The sequence below is a fragment of the Ostrinia nubilalis genome, chromosome 19, assembly GCF_963855985.1.
Source record: "Ostrinia nubilalis chromosome 19, ilOstNubi1.1, whole genome shotgun sequence".
NCBI lineage: Eukaryota > Metazoa > Arthropoda > Insecta > Lepidoptera > Crambidae > Ostrinia > Ostrinia nubilalis.
In genome coordinates, this window is record NC_087106.1 from 5275585 (window position 1) to 5299751 (window position 24167).

Consider the following 24167-nt stretch of genomic DNA (forward strand, 5'->3'; position numbering starts at 1 on the left):
AATTGGTACACTTTCGAAACACACACGATGGCATTTTTTATTTATTTTGGTAAGAACAGGAACTTACGGTGTGGTACGCACGCGATTGCGCACGACGCAGGCCACACGAAGACTAAACACAAGACGTCCCAATTGGGACGTATTTGAGTATTCACAGCGCGAGCGCTTATAACATATCTGCTTTTGTTTTTATATAATATCATTGGATTTGGTAACACTGGTGCTAGGCCATGGTCTATGGAGTGGACTCTAGCCTAGCAACGGTGTTAGCCATCTTGTTTTTCTTCATATTTTTTCATTTACTTTAGTTAACATGATCTAAAATAGTTTTGTTTAAAGTTAAAAGCATTTCATTTCAGTAGCTAACAACAACTATAAATTAACGTAAAAATATGGATAGATGATGGGGCCCACTGTAACGTCACCTTACTAAAAAGTCCAATAATAGTTTGTACATCAGTGTCACTCAAAGGAAATGACTCAGGCATCTGATTTAATAGAGGCACGGAGCGTAAAAAACGTTCTAAGAACACTTCGCCAAGTATCCTATAAAGACATGAACTCATGACTTATTTTAAAATATTTTATTGTTTTGCCTTTGCCACTAATTGAATCGGAAACAAGATTGAAAAGCTCCTATCGTCATTGAAGTTGTTCTATTATGAAGTTAAAGAGTACACTCTAAACCCCCTTGACATATTTCTTCAGTTGAAATTAGCTCGACTCTTCGAAATAATTGTCAATAATTTTTAAGTAATCTGTGCTTTAATTAAACCTTTATCAGTAGTATACCTATATTATTTCTTCCACATCTTATTTGTATGATCATTTTATCGTGATCGACTGTTTAATAGCAATGGGAATAATTTGTACTATCTGCACCGTGAGCTCCTAGCCTTAGCATGAAGGCCCGTCAGGCACCATTGGATGCGCAAAACAAAGCAACGATCCCTTAAAATAGAGGCAATTTAATGCGTACGTACATTAATATTTTAAAGGACACACGAGCTCTGCATGCTAAAAGATACGTCGCATTTGTAAGTAAAAATGTCGTAGGATAAATGCAAGGCGATGCATTTATGAAAGTATTTGCACACTGATCTTGATTGCTTGCGAACATGCATGAATACGGTATTGACGGACCATAGACTAGCTCCGTTTGAAGGTCAGTTAAAGAAGTTTTCTTTCCACCAGAGGCTTTCCATCTTCCGGCCGTCTTCCTAATATCAAGAAACGTCACAAAGCACGATCTTCTGTTTTTAATCCAGCCGATGCCAGTCATCTGGCCTTCGTCCCATCGATGGGTTCGCAACGTATTTGCGAAACACATCGTCTGTGATCGATTTGCTGAAAGAACTATTTACCGACTAACGGTTGTTCGATTGGTTGTATATTCAAAAATAACATTTCAAAAAATATTACATACGAAATGTATAACGATTCGAGTGGGCGTCCTACGCTACTTAGGCATGGAGTCAAATGGCTCAATCAGACCTAAAGCTACAATAGTTTAGGAAGTAACAGAGCAGGTGAACTCGCAGCAGGCTACAATGGACTCCAATAAATCTTAGAGCGCGTGCAACTTGGCCAATAATGAGTTGATCCAATTACGTCTCTTTGTAATCGATTTGAAGATAAAGACGCCAGTTATTGCGTATCTTAGCCGTGTCTAACGACGTTACGTAACGTGTCAGACACGCTTCCGTTACGATAACTGGGTGCGGGATGCCTGTGGTTTTCAATTTTCATATGTTTGATGAAACCGTCATAAGTGTAGCCGATTGAGCCTGCAATCATGAAAAACCTTTGTTTTTATTCGTTGGCTAGAAATCTGCAATCAGTTCGTGGACTAAATAAGACCAATAAATATCTTCAGTTGCCTAAGTATGCGCATGCATCCTTCCATCTAGCTATACGCGATGATTAGTGTAACGAACACCGTTATTATGATTGCAATCGTTGCACATACTGCTGGTATCGGACGCCCTGGATCACGCTCTGGTTTGATTCGAAGGTACACAACAATGTTGGCCCTTTACTGTTATATTTAAGCACGTTTCAAAATAGTTAATACGCGCATTGAGCAGAAACAGCCTGGGGAGAGCGGGCAGTCTATTTATGCAGCCGTAGAAACAAAAATTGTTTGTTGAACAGCGTTGTAGTATTTGATTGTAATAATGATCTTTTTGTGTAGACTATTACTACAAGTACTATGTTATATAGGTAATTTTAGCTAGGATAGGCGTATGTGATCAATTTTGCATTAAATGTTATATGAACTTGCATCTCAACTACATATTGAAAAACTTGGAAAAAATCGACTGCCTCAGGGCCACTAGGCCCACCTTTGCTATGTGATTATATGCTAATAGCATAGCCTTCGATCATCGTCTTTCAAATCAATAATATTGATACAACCGCAACAAATTGGATACTATAGTGATTTCTTCGATGCATGTGCTGTCGACCTTAGCAGCATATCGTAGCACGTAAATTCTTCGTTTGTTATTGTTGTGCCGTTCTTGTTTGGTTGTGACGGAACTGGACCAGCCGGATAGCCAGTTGTGCCGGTTGTTGCGACACACGGCCGCAGGGCCACGACAGCCGGCTACTGACCCTTGCTTGACGAATGTTTGTGACCAAGCACTGCAATACCTAGCACTGAAACCGTCGAACGTGTTAACTTTATAGGAAAATTACACGAATAAACTCCACCTCCTAATTGTTAATATCAATAAATACTATCAATTAATTGACAATTGTTATTCAAAGCTGCATGATTAGTCTCGTGTTATAATACCACATAAATGGCCAGTCACAAGTCACTTTACAACGAATCTAAATGCTGGCTCTTTCTTTGCACAAAGGCTTAGTATTGCTATTCAGCGAGGCAATGCAGCCAGCATCCTCGCCTCTCTGCCTCACGGACACACTTTTATTTTTGAGTAAAATAAGTTATATTTTTATTTTGTATAGATTTAAATTTGCCTTAGTTTTTAAAAAAATCTGTTTATTGTAAATAAAGAACAGTCACGAAAAGTTATGAAGTTTCAAACAATGAACTAACTGGGAGACATGAAGAATAATCTCAGTCGTACAAGTTCGAAATATAAATTATCCATCATCTGAAATTTGACACACCTTTATGAGTTGTCAAAACGTAGCAATCCAATTTATTTTTTACTAGCTTTTGCCCGGAATTATGCTGTCACATTTTCGCAAAGTCAATACTTTGGTTTCTTACTAATATCAAATGGCCAATTTGAATTTTTATTCGCAAACCGACCTTGCGCCCCTATGGACGTGCCCACGGCCGCGCTTACGCCATGCCACCGGGGGAACTGGAGCGGCAATTTGTGACGTGACGTGTCCTAGACGGATCGCGCAGATCACAAAGCGCTCGCGCAACCTATCCGGTCTGCCGAAACACGAGGAATGCGATGCGTGTGAACAGGAGACAATCGCTTTCCAAACAAACGACGCGAGGGCGACATTTATTTGCTATGTGAGACTCCTTTGTTGAGTCGCAGCTAAAGCTGTGTGGTTGAAGCTTAAGTTTCTAGGTACAGACGATAGCGCACGTCAAGATAGGTTTATTCCCAATGCCGCATCTTGTTCAGTCGTAACAGATTCTACGAGTTTTTTTACTATCATCTCTGGCTAGGCTCCCCAGATCAATAACTGAGAATCAGCAGAATAACTGAGGAAGGCGCTCGTGGTTTTTCACTAGGGGATCTCGTTTTTCCCATGAGGCATCCCCTTCGTAGACGGTCTAAGTTAATCGATTTTAATTTACAACATGCAGACGCTTTTAAATCTGATGAAATGAGGTGGTAGCATAAAATACCTAGTCTGATTAAAATGGTGTCCAAAGGGTATTTTCGTCGGTCACAGTAGCCAGTCAGTATAGACCAATGGAACTATGAATATAAAGAATTTTTCATTTTCATTATCAATTCATTTAATAGGTACACTGGTACATGCATGTGCTTGGCCGGTCGCATGCCACTTGCGAAACTGTCCCCGTCTGCCATGGTCGACCTTAATGAACTGCTATTGTCTCATGGGGACACATGGGCCCATTATCAGCAGCAGAATTTGTTACAATAAATACTCATTTACACGAAGATTACTACACCCGCTCTGTGCTCTACGTGTATAATTACAAGGATGACAATAGTGACTGAGTTTCTCGCTGCTTCTTCTCAGCACTGGCCCATTTATAATTGCCACATTGGATGCGTTCTGCAGTCTTGAACGCAAAGTGAATGTAGCCCGTATAAAACTCATTTATTCATGCAAGTAGGCTTTTAAAAATCACTTTTATACGTCCCAGTATTAACCCTACCCCTGCTTCGGGACAATAAATGGGCCAGTGCTGAGAAGAAGCACGTATGAACAACATAGTCGGTCAGCGGTCGTGACGAGGCAATCTGTCAGCGGTGCAGTTTGCGTTCTTTGTTCTTGCCCGCACGGTAAGATCGCATGGAAACTAATTGTATAGATAGACTCTATACAATTCGTTTTATTCTATACTATAGAGTGTAGAAACCGACAAAGTTGTTCACGCATGGTACGACGGGCTGCGTTCATTTTGACCTGACCTGACCGCTGACCACATCCAGTGTGACAAATCCTTAATAAGTAGTAAATCCGATAAATTGGATAATATGCTCGTGACCATACCGCCTAACTTCTAACCTACTTCATTATCCGTTATCTTTCGGATCTGGCGTTGCGGCGACCGCCTTGCGCCCGACTTGCCAGGAATGCGGCGCAGGAGCCGGCCGTATTTTACCGCGGGAGCTGTTCAATGTTACCGTAACATTTATATTGAAAAAATAAGGAAACAGTTTGATTTACCATGACGAATGTTTTTTCGAAATGGTTGAGATCTTTGCTATTTAAAGGTCGACGCACATTTATCAACTCGGAAAGAGATCGTAACCGTATCGCGAAATGCGGTGTTGATCCCTTTTCCGAATTGATAAGTCTGCCATGACCCTAAAAGATACACGTCTCAAAACATAATCGCACTATACACAAGTTAAATTTCAATTAGATTATCTGGGAAAACGTGGCGACTACTACATTTCTCAGTAACTAATTGTACATGAAAAAATTGTCAAGGAGCATCAAGGAATTTATACACAATTGATATCAAACGTAGTATTTCCCACAAGTTACATGATCTGATGACGTACTAGAAAAAAGTAATACAAATACGATTGCCACGGCTCCGCGTCGATGCAATAGCTAATTTAACTGACATAATTGAAGTATGTAGTACTTATGTAATGAAGTTAATTACCCCCCTTACTAATAAATAGTTACAGTTGCTGAACACTGTTTTAAAATGATATTTCCATAAACGTCATTTTAAAACACTGTTCAACGAGCGTGTAAGTTTTATTAGTCTTACCGAGTATCCTTATAATACCTTCACACGAAGGAAAATATGCCCTAAACATGTTTTCTGAGGTTATAACTCGGTATTGCCATTGAATAAGTATGTTAACGTGATATTAAAAGTATCCATTTTGTCTACAGAAAACCTGGCGCCTTCTGAACTCAAGAAGCTCAGAAACAAACAGCGGAAAGCGAAACGTAAAGCTGAGCAGGAAAGCGCGTTGGCTGCACAGGTTCAGGTATGTCGTGTCAATAATTACAGGTCTAGCGCTTACTGAGGAGATTTGGTAGATGCATTTTACAATATTTTTATTTTCTTGTATAAAAAATACCGATAGAGTTTTTTCACTGTAGGAAAAATTCCTGGACTATTAATGTTCTTGTATAAAAATTTCCGAACGCCATTTTTCTCTGTATTCCTTTTCAACGCACGCAAAATTTCGTAGTTGTTCATTTTACTAGGGCAAAACTTCTTATTCGCTTGTTGTGACCTTGTTTGCAATTTTGTATGGAATTTTTTTTCATGTTTATTTTTATCGATACGAAATTTTACCTATCAGTGAGGTTGGTTTTAGAATCGCGCTGATGCTCGCTGACCGTCAATCTGATACAAAATTACAAGCAGGGTCATGAATATTCCAGGAATTTTTTCTACAATGAAAAAACTCGATCAGAATTTTTTATACAAAAAAATAAAAATATTGGAAAACGCATCTAACAAATTCCTGAAAATAGGGGGCGGCACGGGTGTAACCCATAATTGAGCCAGTGCCTGAGGAATGGGAGCGGCACGGGAGAGGAGATATGAAGTGACAGAGCGTACAACTCTGGAGCACATCTGAAGTATCGCTAACATTGGTTCAGTTAGTGTCGGCGTAACGTCGATGGGCCACAGACCACAGCCACCGGTGGCCAGCGACGGCGACTTAACACACTTTTTAATATATTTTGTATAGACGCGCCGCACACGTGTATGCGGTGGCGGCCACTCGCTACAGTGGCGGCCACTGCGACTCGCCACTATACAAAAAGTGTGTTTAGTCGCCGTCGCTGGCCACCGGTGGTTGTGGTCGGTGGCCCATCATGTGCGCCGAGCCTTAAAAGCGTACCTGTAATCTGTAGAACATATCTCCGAATTGGCATAGCCTTTGAAATACACTTTTTTTCCTCATAAGTCCAAGTTTCTCAAGTCAAATTCCAGATACCGTTATTATTTAGATTGGTAGATACAGTGTTGTATTTTAAGTTAAACACTAGAAAAGATACAGTGTTGTCTTTTAAGTTAAACGCTAGAAAAGATACAGTGTTGTCTTTTAAGTTAAACACTAGAAAAAAGAAATGCCACGTAGGTATAGGTACTTGAAATTGAGGTCTATACGCACCATGTATTATAATTCTTGCAACTGACGAAGACGAGTGAGCTTTACTTGTGTGTGTACGTGTACATGCACGTAACGATAGTGTAATGTGTATCAAAACTTTTGAAAAAAAGTAGCGAGTCACCACACATGTAAAGCTCACTCGCCTTCGTGAACTGCAACAACTATACAGTTAACCATGTTAATGAATGTGACTTTGTTCGTGTACCTAATAAATACAAAATAAATTTAAAACGTTGCAGGTGAAGCGAGAGCAGCACCACAAAGCGAGACAGCAACAGGAGCAGGGCGACCCCGAGGCGCCGCAGCTGGATGAGCTCATACCGGACAAACTAGCCAGGGTATGTATGACCACTATTACCTCTCGTTCCTACTGATGAAACTCCTGTGTAGCCAGGATCTACAGCTTGACCGCCAATAAAAATCCAACCAGTGAATCCATCTTATACCGGACAAACTAGCCAGGAAATGTATGACCGCTTGACCGCGCTACGGGACTATTACTTCTCGTTCCCACCGCTGCAACTCCTGTGTATCCAGGATCTACAGCTTGACCGCCAATAAAAACCCAACCAGTGAATCCAGCTTGTACGGGACAAACTAGCCAGGGTATGTATGACCGCGCCACGGGACTATTCTCACCTCTCGTTCCCACTGCTGCAACTCCTGTGTAGCCAGGATCTACAGCTTGACCGCCAATAAAAACTCAACCAGTGAATCCAGCTTAATACCGGACAAATGCTAGGGTACCTATCTATGACCGCGCTACGGGACTATTCCCACCGCAGCAACTCCTGTGCAGCCAGGATCTACAGCTTGACCGCCAATAAAAACCCAACCAGTGAATTTAGCTTATACCGGACAAAAGCCAGGGTATCTATGACCGCGCTACGGGACTATTCCCACCGCAGCAACTCCTGTGTAGCCAGGATCTACAGCTTGACCGCCAATAAAAACCCAACCAGTGAATCCAGCTTATACAGGACAAACTAGCCAGGGCATGTATGACCGCGCTACGGGACTATTACTTCTCGTTCCCACCGCTGCAACTCTTGTGTAGCCAGGATCTACAGCTTGACCGCCAATAAAAACCCAACCAGTGAATCCAGTTTATACCGGACAAACTAGCCAGGGTATGTATGACCGCGCTACGGGACTATTCCCACCTCTCGTTGCCGCCGCTGCAACTCCTGTGTAGCCAGGATCTACAGCTTGACCGCCAATAAAAACCCAACCAGTGAATCCAGCTTATACCGGACAAAAGCCAGGGTATCTATGACCGCGCTACGGGACTATTCCCACCTCTCGTTGCCGCCGCTGCAACTCCTGTGTAGCCAGGATCTACAGCTTTACTGCCAATAAAAAATGATGAAATGATTGAAAATTTTAATTCGATTCGTTTTTGTCGATATTATTTCTGCAGTATTTGTTAGAAATCCGCTAAAGCTAACAGCAACGATCAAATATGTACCGCATGATACTGAAATAAAGGTATTATTTCTTTGATTCTACTAGCCTCGGCGTTTCTAACTAATTGTTAATTTACCATCAAATAGTGCTTGATTATGATTGAAATATTAAATTGTTACCGCTGTCATTATACTCGACGTCTTATAATTAACTAAATCAATGATTCGGGTACTTTTAATTACAGTTTGAAAGGATAAACATTGGCGCACACAGGTCATTTAAAATGACAGGAATGACGTGTGACAAAGGTCTACAAACCCAACATTATAATTATTAAAATCTGAGTGTATTATTAAAATGTATTTTTTAATCTTCGTTAGTCAGTCAGATTGAGTAATATGTGAGTCTGTCATGTTATAATAAATTTATCAGGGCAGTAGTTAATGACACAAGTTAATGTTAAATCCGTATTCCCTACTAATATTATGATGCGAAAGTAACTGTCTGTCAGTTATGCTTTCATGCCTAATCCACTGAATCCATTTTGATGAAAATCCGGGAAAACTATGTAGTTTTTATCACGGTTTTATAAACTAATTTCACGCAGGCGAAGTCGCTCAATAGAGCTCTGTGATTGGTTCGTGTGTCACTCTGTGCGTCCACGCGCACTGTGAGACCTCATAGTAATGTTTGTAAATACGGGCGTAAAACTGACAATGTGACAAACTCAGTTAAAAGTTATCCGATTAAAAAATCAGCCTTGAGTTGTATATTTTTGATTATTCATTGCAAATTGAATTGTTCCAGGCGGAAGACCCATTAGAACAAGCACTCAAGTTCCTACAACCGCTGCGGACGCTGGCCGCGGATAGAATAGACACACATTTAATGGCCTTCGAAATATATTATAGAAAAGGTAAATATTACTAATAATAATAACAAGGGTTGGATGATAATCGAGCGTGACGTGAACTGATGACAGTTTTGAGACCTACACATCGTCGGGCGATTGTCACCTCATTCGCCTAATGTGTAAATATTGTAATTTTCTTGTAGATATTAAATATCTACACACGAGCCACATTTGATCACATCTAAAGGAAACGGTGCGGAATTATAACACACGACTTACGTTCCACTTTTATAAACATTGTACATAATTTTAACGTAGATGTATTTAATAAATTAATTACAAATTCTTGACGTTCTCATGACATAACAATCTACATCACCACGACCCACACTCTATGCAGAGCGTAAGGTTGGCCTGCAAAACATAGCATTCGGTGACTTCGATGCAACTGACAGCGGGTGGAGACGATTCAGCGTGGGGCGGAGAGTGTCCATACTGTATGCAATACTCATTATTATACTATGTTTTGCAGAGAAACCGCTGCTAATGCTGCAGAGCTTGAAGCGCGCGTGGCGGCTGGACTCGGCGCAGCACCACCTGCACGACTGCCTCGTGCGCTTCCGCTGCTGGCTCGACGCCGCGCCGCCGCTGCAGGCCGCCGTCGCCGCCGTCGTGCGCGCCGAGACCGACCAGGTGACAGAGAGAGAGAGAGAGAGAGAGAGAGACAGCACCACCTGCACGACTGCCTCGTGCGCTTCCGCTGCTGGCTCGACGCCGCGCCGCCGCTGCAGGCCGCCGTCGCCGCCGTCGTGCGCGCCGAGACCGACCAGGTGACAGAGAGAGAGAGAGAGAGAGAGAGAGACAGCACCACCTGCACGACTGCCTCGTGCGCTTCCGCTGCTGGCTCGACGCCGCGCCGCCGCTGCAGGCCGCCGTCGCCGCCGTCGTGCGCGCCGAGACCGACCAGGTGACAGAGAGAGAGAGAGAGAGAGAGAGAGAGAGAGACAGCACCACCTGCACGACTGCCTCGTGCGCTTCCGCTGCTGGCTCGACGCCGCGCCGCCGCTGCAGGCCGCCGTCGCCGCCGTCGTGCGCGCCGAGACCGACCAGGTGACAGAGAGAGAGAGAGAGAGAGAGAGAGAGACAGCACCACCTGCACGACTGCCTCGTGCGCTTCCGCTGCTGGCTCGACGCCGCGCCGCCGCTGCAGGCCGCCGTCGCCGCCGTCGTGCGCGCCGAGACCGACCAGGTGACAGAGAGAGAGAGAGAGAGAGAGAGAGAGACAGCACCACCTGCACGACTGCCTCGTGCGCTTCCGCTGCTGGCTCGACGCCGCGCCGCCGCTGCAGGCCGCCGTCGCCGCCGTCGTGCGCGCCGAGACCGACCAGGTGACAGAGAGAGAGAGAGAGAGAGAGAGAGACAGCACCACCTGCACGACTGCCTCGTGCGCTTCCGCTGCTGGCTCGACGCCGCGCCGCCGCTGCAGGCCGCCGTCGCCGCCGTCGTGCGCGCCGAGACCGACCAGGTGACAGAGAGAGAGAGAGAGAGAGAGAGAGAGACAGCACCACCTGCACGACTGCCTCGTGCGCTTCCGCTGCTGGCTCGACGCCGCGCCGCCGCTGCAGGCCGCCGTCGCCGCCGTCGTGCGCGCCGAGACCGACCAGGTGACAGAGAGAGAGAGAGAGAGAGAGACAGCACCACCTGCACGACTGCCTCGTGCGCTTCCGCTGCTGGCTCGACGCCGCGCCGCCGCTGCAGGCCGCCGTCGCCGCCGTCGTGCGCGCCGAGACCGACCAGGTAACAGAGAGGGAGAGCCTAGCCTAGAGAAAAATCCAGGCTTTCGTCAAACAGTGGACGTCATTCGGCTGAAACGAAGATAATAAATATATTCGTGTTGCACTAGTGATGTGAAATCATGAAACCGAACGACCAAAGACGATTTTTTTTACAGTGCACTGCAGTGGTGTGAAATAGTGACCGAGTTTGTTCTGGCGTTTCTTTTCAGCACTTGCCATATATTTGTTTCGAAGCGCTGGTAGAGCCCAAAAGATAAGGAGACATGTAAAGTGCCCCTTAAGTGAGAAGCCACACGGTGCGGTGTCGCATCGCAAACATTTTTCCGCATCACTGTACACATGTGATATGCGGCGCTGCAATACGGCACCGTCTCGCTCAATCTAAGTGCGGCGCCGGAACGCACCGTCTGGCATATAATTGATTTTTATATGTAGGACGCCGCGACCGCACCGCACTGTGTGGCTTCACCCGAAAGGCTACCTTTTTTACTGTATTCGACGTTCATAAGTGCCACCACAATTGATTTGATCTGGTTTGATAATGAAATGTGGTCCGTTCCAGATGTTCGCGGGGCGGAGCGCCGTGCAGATGGCGGAGGAGTACCTGGCGGGCCCGGGCAGCGCGTCGCAGGCCGGCGCGCTGTGGGCCGCGCGCGCGCTGCGCCGCCTGCAGCCCGCGCCGCTCGCGCTGCGGCACGCCACCGCGCTGCACTGGCCGCACGTGTCCATACAGGTACAGTACAGTACAGTACAGTACACACCTGGCGGGCCCGGCAGCGCGTCGCAGGCCGGCGCGCTGTGGGCCGCGCGCGCGCTGCGCCGCCTGCAGCCCGCGCCGCTCGCGCTGCGGCACGCCACCGCGCTGCACTGGCCGCACGTGTCCATACAGGTACAGTACAGTACAGTACACACCTGGCGGGCCCGGCAGCGCGTCGCAGGCCGGCGCGCTGTGGGCCGCGCGCGCGCTGCGCCGCCTGCAGCCCGCGCCGCTCGCGCTGCGGCACGCCACCGCGCTGCACTGGCCGCACGTGTCCATACAGGTACAGTACAGTACAGTACAGCCACCCGGCGGGCCCGGCAGCGCGTCGCAGGCCGGCGCGCTGTGGGCCGCGCGCGCGCTGCGCCGCCTGCAGCCCGCGCCGCTCGCGCTGCGGCACGCCACCGCGCTGCACTGGCCGCACGTGTCCATACAGGTACAGTACAGTACAGTACACACCTGGCGGGCCCGGCAGCGCGTCGCAGGCCGGCGCGCTGTGGGCCGCGCGCGCGCTGCGCCGCCTGCAGCCCGCGCCGCTCGCGCTGCGGCACGCCACCGCGCTGCACTGGCCGCACGTGTCCATACAGGTACAGTACAGTACAGTACAGCCACCCGGCGGGCCCGGCAGCGCGTCGCAGGCCGGCGCGCTGTGGGCCGCGCGCGCGCTGCGCCGCCTGCAGCCCGCGCCGCTCGCGCTGCGGCACGCCACCGCGCTGCACTGGCCGCACGTGTCCATACAGGTACAGTACAGTACAGTACACACCTGGCGGGCCCGGCAGCGCGTCGCAGGCCGGCGCGCTGTGGGCCGCGCGCGCGCTGCGCCGCCTGCAGCCCGCGCCGCTCGCGCTGCGGCACGCCACCGCGCTGCACTGGCCGCACGTGTCCATACAGGTACAGTACAGTACAGTACACACCTGGCGGGCCCGGCAGCGCGTCGCAGGCCGGCGCGCTGTGGGCCGCGCGCGCGCTGCGCCGCCTGCAGCCCGCGCCGCTCGCGCTGCGGCACGCCACCGCGCTGCACTGGCCGCACGTGTCCATACAGGTACAGTACAGTACAGTACACACCTGGCGGGCCCGGCAGCGCGTCGCAGGCCGGCGCGCTGTGGGCCGCGCGCGCGCTGCGCCGCCTGCAGCCCGCGCCGCTCGCGCTGCGGCACGCCACCGCGCTGCACTGGCCGCACGTGTCCATACAGGTACAGTACAGTACAGTACACACCTGGCGGGCCCGGCAGCGCGTCGCAGGCCGGCGCGCTGTGGGCCGCGCGCGCGCTGCGCCGCCTGCAGCCCGCGCCGCTCGCGCTGCGGCACGCCACCGCGCTGCACTGGCCGCACGTGTCCATACAGGTACAGTACAGTACAGTACAGCACACCTGGCGGGCCCGGCAGCGCGTCGCAGGCCGGCGCGCTGTGGGCCGCGCGCGCGCTGCGCCGCCTGCAGCCCGCGCCGCTCGCGCTGCGGCACGCCACCGCGCTGCACTGGCCGCACGTGTCCATACAGGTACAGTACAGTACAGTACACACCTGGCGGGCCCGGCAGCGCGTCGCAGGCCGGCGCGCTGTGGGCCGCGCGCGCGCTGCGCCGCCTGCAGCCCGCGCCGCTCGCGCTGCGGCACGCCACCGCGCTGCACTGGCCGCACGTGTCCATACAGGTACAGTACAGTACAGTACAGTACACACCTGGCGGGCCCGGCAGCGCGTCGCAGGCCGGCGCGCTGTGGGCCGCGCGCGCGCTGCGCCGCCTGCAGCCCGCGCCGCTCGCGCTGCGGCACGCCACCGCGCTGCACTGGCCGCACGTGTCCATACAGGTACAGTACAGTACAGTACAGTACACACCTGGCGGGCCCGGCAGCGCGTCGCAGGCCGGCGCGCTGTGGGCCGCGCGCGCGCTGCGCCGCCTGCAGCCCGCGCCGCTCGCGCTGCGGCACGCCACCGCGCTGCACTGGCCGCACGTGTCCATACAGGTACAGTACAGTACAGTACAGTACACACCTGGCGGGCCCGGCAGCGCGTCGCAGGCCGGCGCGCTGTGGGCCGCGCGCGCGCTGCGCCGCCTGCAGCCCGCGCCGCTCGCGCTGCGGCACGCCACCGCGCTGCACTGGCCGCACGTGTCCATACAGGTACAGTACAGTACAGTACAGCACACCCGGCGGGCCCGGCAGCGCGTCGCAGGCCGGCGCGCTGTGGGCCGCGCGCGCGCTGCGCCGCCTGCAGCCCGCGCCGCTCGCGCTGCGGCACGCCACCGCGCTGCACTGGCCGCACGTGTCCATACAGGTACAGTACAGTACAGTACAGCACACCCGGCGGGCCCGGCAGCGCGTCGCAGGCCGGCGCGCTGTGGGCCGCGCGCGCGCTGCGCCGCCTGCAGCCCGCGCCGCTCGCGCTGCGGCACGCCACCGCGCTGCACTGGCCGCACGTGTCCATACAGGTACAGTACAGTACAGCACACCTGGCGGGCCCGGGCAGCGCGTCGCAGGCCGGCGCGCAGGCCTGCCTGTACGGCAGGTGTCCCGGGCATATCCCACCACCACCCATGGCCATACCACCTCGCGGTTATTGTGGCCGAATCTTGAGAGATGCGCGCGGAATTAGGGTTTTCGCGAATGAAAGATCCGCTAGATGGCGGGACGTGGATGTGGGGTCTGACTGCTGCGTGATTGGTGGATTTTGACATATCTGTCAATGCCATGTCAAAAATAACCAATCATGCAGCATTTGGACCTCGCGTCTACGTATTGCCATCTGGCGGATTTTACAATCGCGAAAACCCTCATTGCGGCTGCCTGGGGCAGATTGCACTAGGCGTCCCGGGCAGCGTGTCGCAGGCCGGCGTCGGTGGGCGTTTACGTACGTCAGTGATCGGGACAGTGCCGATGCGACTGGGCTGACTGCTGAAAGAAGCTACTGGGTCGCCATCTAGATCTAGCGCACCACACGCGTATTTTTTTTACATTCCATCGATTTTTTTTTCTTGGCTTTCGGTTTGCGTTAAGCCACAACAGTGAACGGTTTTTTTTACAATGGATGAAGAATACGCATGTTCACCTTAATGAAAAAGGGGTACTATAAAGTAGATAAAAATGTTTGGAATGTTTAACTGCCTAGCTCGCATCAATGCATGACTATGTATTAAAGACTGTGAACCATTGAAAAGGAGGCTGACAATAGTGACTGAGTTTCTTGCGCTGCTTCTTCTCACCCATTTATTGTTCTGAAGCAGTGGTGGGTCCAAACGTGTAAGTGCTTTTTAAAAGCCTATTTGCAAAAATAAATGAGTTTTATGTATTTTTTTATGATTCCAGGGTTGCGTGGAGGTGCTAGAGAGCCTCCGGGAGGGAGATTTCGGGCCGTGCGAGAAGGAAATCGAGGAGTACATCGCAGCGTGTCGCGCCAAGTTCCCGTACGCGATCGCCTTCAAGCCGCCGGCGCCCGACGCGCCCGCCGACGCGACCGAAGCGTTGCAGCCTAAAGAAGTCTCCAACAACTGAGCTCCATGCTAACACGTCTCGGCTATATTTGGCAAGGCCCAACACCGCCCTTCTGAAATGACGCTCGAGAACTTATTACGAATCTTAGGGCTTTCGACCATGGCGACATTTTCTAGCGATGCAGTCGCGCTGCTGTAGCGCGTTAGTACCGTTGGCATCACTTCTTTAGAGCGCTTTCACATTTAGGCGACTTAAGCAGCGCGACAAACGCGCAACAGTAATTATCATAAGTGCCACTTGTGGTCTAAACTGAATAAATATTTTTGATTTTGATTTTGACAGACGCGCTGCCGATAATTTCTTACTATATGACAGCGGATGCCTGCCTTTACATTACAAAAACGCCGCTGTCGCGCTTCTCACGCCCTAATGTGAAAGCAGCCTTAGTGCGTTGCAAATGCGACTAACGCGCGTTAGTAGCGATGCTGTCGCTCGTTTATGAAAACGCGCGACGCCGAAAAACGAAAAAGTCGCCGTGGGCGAGGGCCCTTAGCAAACGGTCGCTCAGTGTACGATTGCAACGCAACTGCGAAACAATTATGAAAACTAGCGCCACCTGTTAGTCGGTTGGCATAGCGGTCGCTTTGCTATTGCATAACTAGCGACCGCTTGCTGAGATCATACGCGTGCCGATTAAATGTTGCAAGTTTCAATTTCAAAATAAGCTCGCATTGTGTAAATAAAATTCAATTTAGTCTTCAAAATTCGGACGATGATTGGTTGAATTTTATTTAAATAATTAGGCAGAGCTAATAAGGCAGAGCTAGTCTTTTTAGTTGTTGGATTTAAATACTAGGGAATAGAGTTCAAAATTTAGTGGTAACCATATTACCTCTGCCTTATTAAAGGTGAAACATAGTCTTGAAGATATTTTAGGCAGAGTTGCACCACCTAACCTTGACCGTAACTATAACAATAACCAGTGTTTGTATGGATTTTGACAGATTTTTGACGTTTGTCAAAGTTAAAGTAAGATGGTGCAACCCAGCCTTAGTGTCATAAGGGCTAACAATCAGAGGCACGAATTTATTCTCCAAACTTGAGCGACGTTTCAGAAGATAAGGCTAGACTGAGATGATAGACATGCCCCAAAATAGGCTTAGGTAAAAACCACGGACAAGTAATAGTAGAACATCTTCATATTATCGCCACAATTTTGCACACAGTAAAATAAGTGTATTCGATAAATAAAACAGCTTCACGAATTTTCAATTAATTTCTTTAGTCACTGTGGTAGCAGTCTCATTAATATAATACACATGTCAACGTGAAATTGTGCACTCCGTCAGTTTATAAAATGACGCGTTGAGATTGTAAACAGTGAGTTAGGTTAGGTTAGAATGTAATCTAACTGCGTCAAATTATAAACTGATGGAATTTGCAATTCTGTGGGGTTTAGGCGCTAATATGATGAAGTTTTACTATCATGTACACACGGCCACACTGTTAACTATCCATTTCCGTTTTTGCTCTCGCTCTCATCAAATGGTGATTCTTTGCGATAGAACGAGACGTCTTGTCAGGCAATGGATAGATAACACTGTTGCCGATGGTACAATAACATTGGTAAATCGTCTTGTACGAATTTTACTCGGGGTTTCGGTTTATTACCAACATTATGGGGTAAAAATGTGGTAATAGAGTATAACGATATTCAAAGCTGCAATGAAATGACATTGTGTGCTCGTTTCTCGTCGGTTGTGGGTCTTTGCCAAATATGATTATGAGACTGATATTTGTAACGCACGCGGGAGGCTGTAAGTGTCAAACAGCTTTATTGTACTACGTTTAAGCGCCACGGACAACCCTCGCATGACACGTCAACTGACACCTGTCACCTGTCCTACGACGCAGTCACAAATACTAAGAAATTGTTATTTTGTAATTTTTTATGATTTCGACTTTCTACGCCAACCCAAACACGTTTGATGCCTTCGTTTCAGTATGTACGAATGACCATTTAGCTTAAAAAAATTTCGACTTTCGGGAAATATAGTTTATTGACTCAAAATAAAACTGATGTGAGAATTTTGATTATTGCTGATGTTGGAAATGCAATACAAGTTCTCAGTTTATTGCTTACAGCAATACTTAACCGTAGCATCAGCATATCGGATTACTGATTTAACTTAAAAATATCTCCAATTACAACTACATAATTTTGACATTCGTAAAAAGGATTTTTAAAGTTGTTTTTAAAGTATTTTTTTTCAAGTGCAGCAAAAACACCTTTCATATTATACATATCGAGGTAACTAGACCAAACGCCGAAGTTTTCTAACGATAATAAAATCAAGTTGAAATTGGTGATGTGGAAATCTCATTTTATATTAATACAATGTATTAATATGTTATATGGATAACTTAGACCCAAATAATGGTGTGAACAATTGTAATGCACGCGTGGTATGTTTGTGGTTGCGTGGGCGTGGCATCTCAAATGCTTGTACAATAAAACCTTGAAATAAATTAGTGTAAATTTTTCAATAATTAATATAAGCATTTGGTCTAATTCGGTATAGTCTACAAGTTTTGGATTTCTCTGCGACGCACGATGTGCGGACTCAAAGTGTTCATCGGTGAATTCATGTAACAATATTTTAACTAAGGTTTGTATTTGTAATATTCAATAATGACTGGTTTTTTAAATGTATGAAAAATAAAGTGTGGCAAATATCAAACCTCACGCAATACTTACTGAATTGAGGTACGCTTTGTAAATAATTCTTATATTTAAGTTTGTACTGTACAATATCGTTAGAATTCTGGGGTCTGTTGACTTGAAATTAATTGACTGCAGGGGAGCTAGTGTATTATTTGTGGAGTTCTGATGTTACACACTCGTACTCGTAATGGACTTGTTTTGTTGATTTGGTTTTTTTGTAGATATGTGAAAAGGTCGGACAATAAATATTATACATAATTGAATACTCCGAATCGAAGTGGTTCGTCCACAACGCGTGTGACCCGCGTCACGAGACTATCGAGGCTTACTTCCACTGACTGACACGCGTTGATTTATTTATTTCATACCTTCATGCTGCTCAGACGTATTTTGAAGTAAGCATGACGTATTAGAATTAAATTACCCAATTTTATATCACTTATAAGTGGGCGGGACCCATTTGAATAGCGATGTTGTAGTAATATGTTACTATTACGTTAAGTATGTTCCTTAGTTTTTCTGTTCAGTGGAAATAGGCCTTTCCATGCTTTTTATTAGAATGTTTAACATTGTTTACTTGAGAGCCGCCATGTTGATTTGTTTTATTGTATTCAAGTCGTGTGTATGGAGTATTTTGTCCTTGTCATCTTGTAAATAAAGTAATAAAATTTTATTTTACAAATTTATTATTTCTCTTTTATTTCATGCACTTAAATAAACCCCACAGAGCTGTCGTAATACTGGCCATACGACGATGACGATGATGAAGACGCGCTAATACTCTTACGTATTTTTGAATAACTTTATATTATACAGTGTGTCCGGGCATGTAGTGATCAAACTTTAAGGGCGTAATCTATGGACAATTTAATCGGTGAAAACTTAAATCCTTGTAAATATGCGAGAAATGGGTCAAGCCCCAAATTTAAAGTATTTTCACCGATAAAATTGTCCATAGATTACGCCCTTAAAGTTTGATCACTACATGCCCGGACACACTGTATATAGTCTGGTCTATGAGCACGTAGAATTTTGTCCAATGACCCCAAGCTACCCATCCCCCTTATCGCTCGCGAGTAATTATATTGCTGTCGCGACTGTGAGACGGTGCGAGCGCGACAGCAACATAATTACGCGCGAGCGATAAGGATGGGTAGCTTGGGTCATTGGACAAAATTCTACGTGCTCACAGACCGGGCTTTAGTTGTTGTTATACCTTTTTTATACATAACAGTCTTGGTTGCATTTTATTTGATTCAGTTAAAAACTCTTATCATATAGGTAATTCAAGTTCAGTCTTATCTTCTGCATGATTGTGCATCACGATAAAAACTTGCAAATACATAATATCAAAACTACGCGCTTCTTTTTTAAATACATACATATTAATTAATCACGTCTTATATTTTATGTATAGCCAGTATAGTCTGTGGAGCACTTAAAAATACCCGAAACCATAAAAACATTGGTAACAATTTGTTAGGTACATAAGTATTTAAATATTATGTAAAAGTAAGATTATGCTTAAGTTCAGGATTACTTAGGTTACCTAGTTTAAAAAAATATTTCCAATGATATAAAAATATATCACTCACATTAACAAAATATTATGCTTATCATTTAAATTGTTAATTTCAAAGAGGCTGGCAAAAGCTGTGATTAAAACTATAAAAGTACGAACAAAAGCATACGATGCGTTGCGGCGCCGCACCGCAACTTGGAAGACTAAAATATACAAATTGTAATTAGAAATTATTTGACTCTTAGTGTCTGTTGTATCCCTAGGGATATTTTGAGTTAATTTTTTTTCAATTAATTAAAGCCAGCTTGTTCGAAAAAAACAATACAATAATACCTTGTTTCAATCTTAACTACTATACTCATGTACATTAATATGCCACAAAATATGACTAAAAATGACGCTCTAAAAGATTTGTAGGTATAATAAGTACTCTACTTATTTAACCTTTTTATATCCATATGACTCGCATAATATCACAAATACCATGATTGGCAAATTCTATACATAGATATACAATAATTCTAAGTTCTATAGTCTTTGATGATGAGTATACAAAATATAGACTTATAATTAACTTTATTGTAAAGTGTCATAATTCATAATAGTAGGTAGGTGTAAATATTGTAGTCTCGCAGCGCATAATGAGTGAGGTCTATTGAATGAGATTCTAGTAATCATGATGAGCAAAAAAAAAATGATTTAGATAGAAAGATTTAGATACTACCCAAATGTTCAAAGCTTCCACAGTTAAGTTATATTACGCCAGTGCAGACGATCGCCTAATTTTATGCATTGACTAATTGTGATTGTTATTTGCAAGGACTCATTTTTTCCCAATCTATGTTTGAGAAGTCTATTACTATTTTGTCGCGTTTCGGTTTGTACTGCCTGTAAAAGAAAATGAATTTAACATATGACATTAAAATTTTAAGTTTGTCAATGTGTCATGTCATGACTATAAAAATAGTAATTAATTGAATCCAGAAATGAACATACCAATATTTGACTCCCGTTGCATCAAACATTCTCTTTGACGCCTGATAAATAGGTTTTTTGGCTTTCTCGTCTGACAGATATACCACTTCTGTAATGCCACTCTGAATAATTATTTTGGCACATTCATTGCAAGGGAAGAGGCCAACGTAGATGGTGCAGTTTCTGACATCAGCAGAGTTTTTATTAAGTATTGCATTCATTTCAGCGTGGCATACTGAAAAATAAATGTTTTATTATTATTAAACATACATTATTTTGTATGAATAATAAGACAAAAGATGATATTAATATTTTTTTCGATAGGTAGCTTTATGCAGTTTGGAGATAAGGATATTATTAGGTTTCAGATAATAAACTTACCATACATGTGCTTATTTTCTAGTGGTGATGATGTGTTTTTACCCCAGGGAAATTCATCGTCGCTACAGCCTATTGGCATGCCATTGTATCTGCGCAATCAAATAAGGTCAAAGTTAAAAATTGGCCTGTTAACAAGAAAATAATAAATAAGCCATTATAGTGAAAAAAATTGTTTGGTCGCTACATTTAATGATGATAATTAAAGCTAGATTACTACTCAGATTTATAATGCAGACCATATCTTAGGTAAATTTTAACGAGGGAAGTACCACAGTGTTTTATTAATCAAATTAATATCTCTTGTTTTGCCTAACTCATACATAACATTTACTTCTTTAGCCGCCTGTAGACAAAATAATTTGGTGTTAGGGATATGGGAACTTAAAACAATTTAGGGAAGCTTACCCAATGCCAACAATTTTCTTCTCTGTGTTCACCACACATGCTCCTACTTGGTAGGTTGGATCTTTGCTGCGTTTTGCCGCTAAAAATGCTATAGCCATAAAATATTCTGTCCAGTCTATGTAGTCTTCACGCTTAGTTTGTGAACCACTGCCATGAATAAAGAGTAACATTAGGTAATTTCAAAATAGCACTATCAACGACATCAGATGTTTAAGTTCAGAGTTTCAATTTACCACATTAAAATTAAGTGCGGTCTAGATTTGGTTGTTACTATTTTTTACTAGTCTCACGAAGTTTACTTACACGCTCAGAACAATAAATTTTAAACTTCTTTTGAAGTAATGTTTGCACATTGTTTACATACCTTGATATTGACATGTTTTCAGTTAATTCAGCGAGATCCATTGCAACTTTGCTATGCAATTTTAATAATCTTTTAATTACAATTACTGTAGGTGTAAAACTGGCAAATTTATGTAAGATAAAATTCAAATCTGATATATTTAAGAGGTTACAAACAAAGTTATCATCTGTGAAAAAGATTTACCGTCGTTCGTGTCAAAAATGTCAAAATTGTTTCAAGTCTGTCAGTTTCCTGTCACGCTGTCACTGTCACAACGTTTAGTTACTTGCTACTGGTGACTTAAAATCGAACAAGGACTGCGTTTTGATAATTCTAAAGATTCTAACATTCAAAGTATTGCAATGCAGAAAGAATTAATGCATGTTGTGCTTTTTGTTGTGACTGTACTGTTCTTCATTAACAAGTGTAGTACACTGGTATGGATGAGAGATGAGGTTGAATGAATTTTTTGTAGTGTGGGGTGCAATAATGGATGAAACCTTTAAAGTAGGTACTGAGGAGTGTACAGACGTGGTACAGAACAGAAGCCAGCACATCAGGCTATAAGTACAGTTTCGTAGCACAAGAGCATCTACCATAGGATTCTAATGATGAAAGGATTTTTCAAATCGATCCAATAGTTTCGGTGCCTGTTTAATACAAAGTAACAATCAAATATGACCTCCAATAGTATTACATTCGGTTATTAGGTTGTAGTAGGTATCTAAAGTAGTCCACAGCTGAACATAGGTTCTCCCATTGATTTCCTCATGGCTTTCCCATTGATGGCATTTGCCATAATAAATCTACAGGGTGGCCAAGGAGTTGACAAGCTAAAATTTAGATTCCTTACATCAAGGTGTATCTAAATCACCCCTATGTATGTTCTAAGATTTTGTTTAATTTAGGAATTAAAGTTAATTTTGTGATTTTTTCCTTTCACCTATTGGTTGGATTTTAATGTTTTTCTCACTCTGGCGAGCACTTACGCTAGAGAATCTTCAACTTTCAAAGCTTCACGGTTGTTTCTCACCACGTTCTAAATCGCAAACTTAACTCTATCTCCTAAACTAAGCAATATCGTAGAAAATACTCGTACATGGGGGTGATTTAGATACACCATGATCATAGCTGGGCGGGCACCGTTAATCAAATAGTTAACTTCGTTAATCGCTAAACCGTTACTAAAAAAATTAACTTCGTTAAACGTTAAAACGTTACATTTCGGAAGATTTAACGCAAGTTAACGTTAATCGTTAATCCGTTAACACGTGATAATAAAACGAAAAAAATAATTGTATGCAAAGTTCAAATAATTTCGAAAGCTTGTGTCGCGCATGGAATTTATTCCTCTTTTATGTTTGCGCTACAAGCTTTCGAAATTATTTGAACCTTGCATAAGTACAATTATTTTTTTTGTTTTAGTATTTACAACTGCCTTTTAGAATAAAAACTTGTTTTAAAAAAAAGTTTTGTTTTTAATTATAATTTTATTATACACTTTTTAGTTATATCTCAACTCAATCTCAGAGCCTTGGTACAATTACTATACATTTTAGCACCAAAGTGCTCGAAAAGGCAAATCGAACAAACCCAAACTCGATAGGTAAGTTTCCACCGTTTCGTTTAGGAATTCCTATGGCCACTTCCTGACTCCATCATCTGGACCCTGGACATCATCTAGTACTAAAGTGCTCGAAAAGACAAATCCAACGAACCCAAATTCGATGCGATTCCGCCGTTTCATTTAGGAGTTTCTATGGCCACCTCCTGACTCCATCATCAGACCAGCTCAATGGTACCATAACATTGCATTGTCATCGTACTTACACGAGTATACCCAGCTCAATTGGTTGAGGAGTTGGAGAGTCGTCGGAGGAGGAGAGGTTAAATTCAGTTGTAAATAAATTTAAAAAAATGCATTTTTTATATCGTTGCGTTAGTGATCTACTGGTTACAAAAACTGTTGTTTTGGGTTCTAGAAGTTCTGGAAGCCTGAACGTACTTGTCAGAATGCGTTTTTCAGCGCACCTCTGTATCTTTTTGGTAAATAGTAGGTACTGGATTAACGATTAACGGACTTAGGATAATTTAACGGAAGTTAACGAGTCCGTTAACATTTTTTGAAGTTAACTTAACCTTTAACCGACGACGTGATTTTTTTGTCACGTCGTCTGCGACGTGCGGTCTGTGGGACCGCTATACTGTTTACTCAAAAAGTAATCATTCTTTGTATAAAAGTATATTGGTTTTATATTTTTTGAGAACATTATAGTATTACAAATAAACATACTTATAATTTGTGAGGAATCAATGTATATTATTTATTTAAATATGGCTAAAACTTTTTTGACCCTTAATTTCATTGAAATTACACTAGAGTTCAATAATACCTTTAAAACTTGTAAATTTTAATCAAAGCAAGAAAAACTATACTCCTTCCTAAATATAGTGAACATAATGAATAAAATAAAAATAAATGACAGGTACATTGCATGCACAAAAAAAATTTTGACGTAGGGTAAACAATAGGCACAATCTGGACATATTTTTTTTCCGCATACCAAGCATTTTCGGTATGCATAGGTAACACCTGTAAGATAATTTCGTTTTCAATTTAGGTGGACTAAAATGTACGTCTTTTTTGCAGCTGGTGCAATAACATCAGGCTGATTTGGCACGTCAGAGCCTAGAATACATGCCACTCTTTGCTTTACCACCCGTTTCGCGGTATTTTTTTACAAACTACCATTTTTTACATAATATTATGTCCTAAATCAATATATC

General features: G+C 44.5%; 2 protein-coding genes and 1 long non-coding RNA gene across 3 annotated transcripts in view; 2 read left to right on the forward strand and 1 right to left on the reverse strand.

The window, feature by feature from the left end:
• Window positions 1-10580, forward strand: part of LOC135080929 (N-alpha-acetyltransferase 15, NatA auxiliary subunit) — a 106307-nt gene extending 95727 nt beyond the window's left edge. Inside the window, exons 12-17 of the mRNA XM_063975649.1 lie at window positions 5551-5648; window positions 7031-7129; window positions 9006-9114; window positions 9584-9881; window positions 10026-10161; window positions 10308-10580. Of these exons, the coding sequence (XP_063831719.1) occupies window positions 5551-5648; window positions 7031-7129; window positions 9006-9114; window positions 9584-9881; window positions 10026-10161; window positions 10308-10580 (1013 nt within the window). The remainder of the gene's footprint in view (window positions 1-5550; window positions 5649-7030; window positions 7130-9005; window positions 9115-9583; window positions 9882-10025; window positions 10162-10307) is intronic.
• A 3284-nt stretch (window positions 10581-13864) lies between these two features.
• On the forward strand, window positions 13865-15172 carry LOC135081091 (uncharacterized). The gene is made up of 2 exons (XR_010259124.1): window positions 13865-14029; window positions 14904-15172. It is a non-coding gene; the product is annotated as an uncharacterized LOC135081091 (long non-coding RNA).
• A 3589-nt stretch (window positions 15173-18761) lies between these two features.
• Window positions 18762-21572, reverse strand: LOC135081269 (deoxycytidylate deaminase). The gene is made up of 5 exons (XM_063976007.1): window positions 21402-21572; window positions 21038-21184; window positions 20633-20721; window positions 20273-20486; window positions 18762-20164 (listed from the first exon to the last, which is right to left on the reverse strand). The coding sequence occupies exons 1-5, from the start codon at window positions 21440-21442 to the stop codon at window positions 20086-20088; spliced, it is 570 nt and encodes a 189-aa protein (XP_063832077.1). The 5' UTR covers window positions 21443-21572; the 3' UTR covers window positions 18762-20085.
• Window positions 21573-24167: the final 2595 nt, after the last annotated feature.

Coding starts and splice junctions, on each gene's coding strand:
- LOC135081269 (XM_063976007.1), bottom strand. CDS start 21,442: ATGGATCTCGCTGAATTAACTGAAAACATGTCAATATCAAG. Junction 20,722..21,037: donor AAGAAAATTGTTGGCATTGG/GTAAGCTTCCCT, acceptor TTGATTGCGCAG/ATACAATGGCATGCCAATAG. Junction 20,487..20,632: donor AGAAAATAAGCACATGTATG/GTAAGTTTATTA, acceptor TTTATTTTTCAG/TATGCCACGCTGAAATGAAT.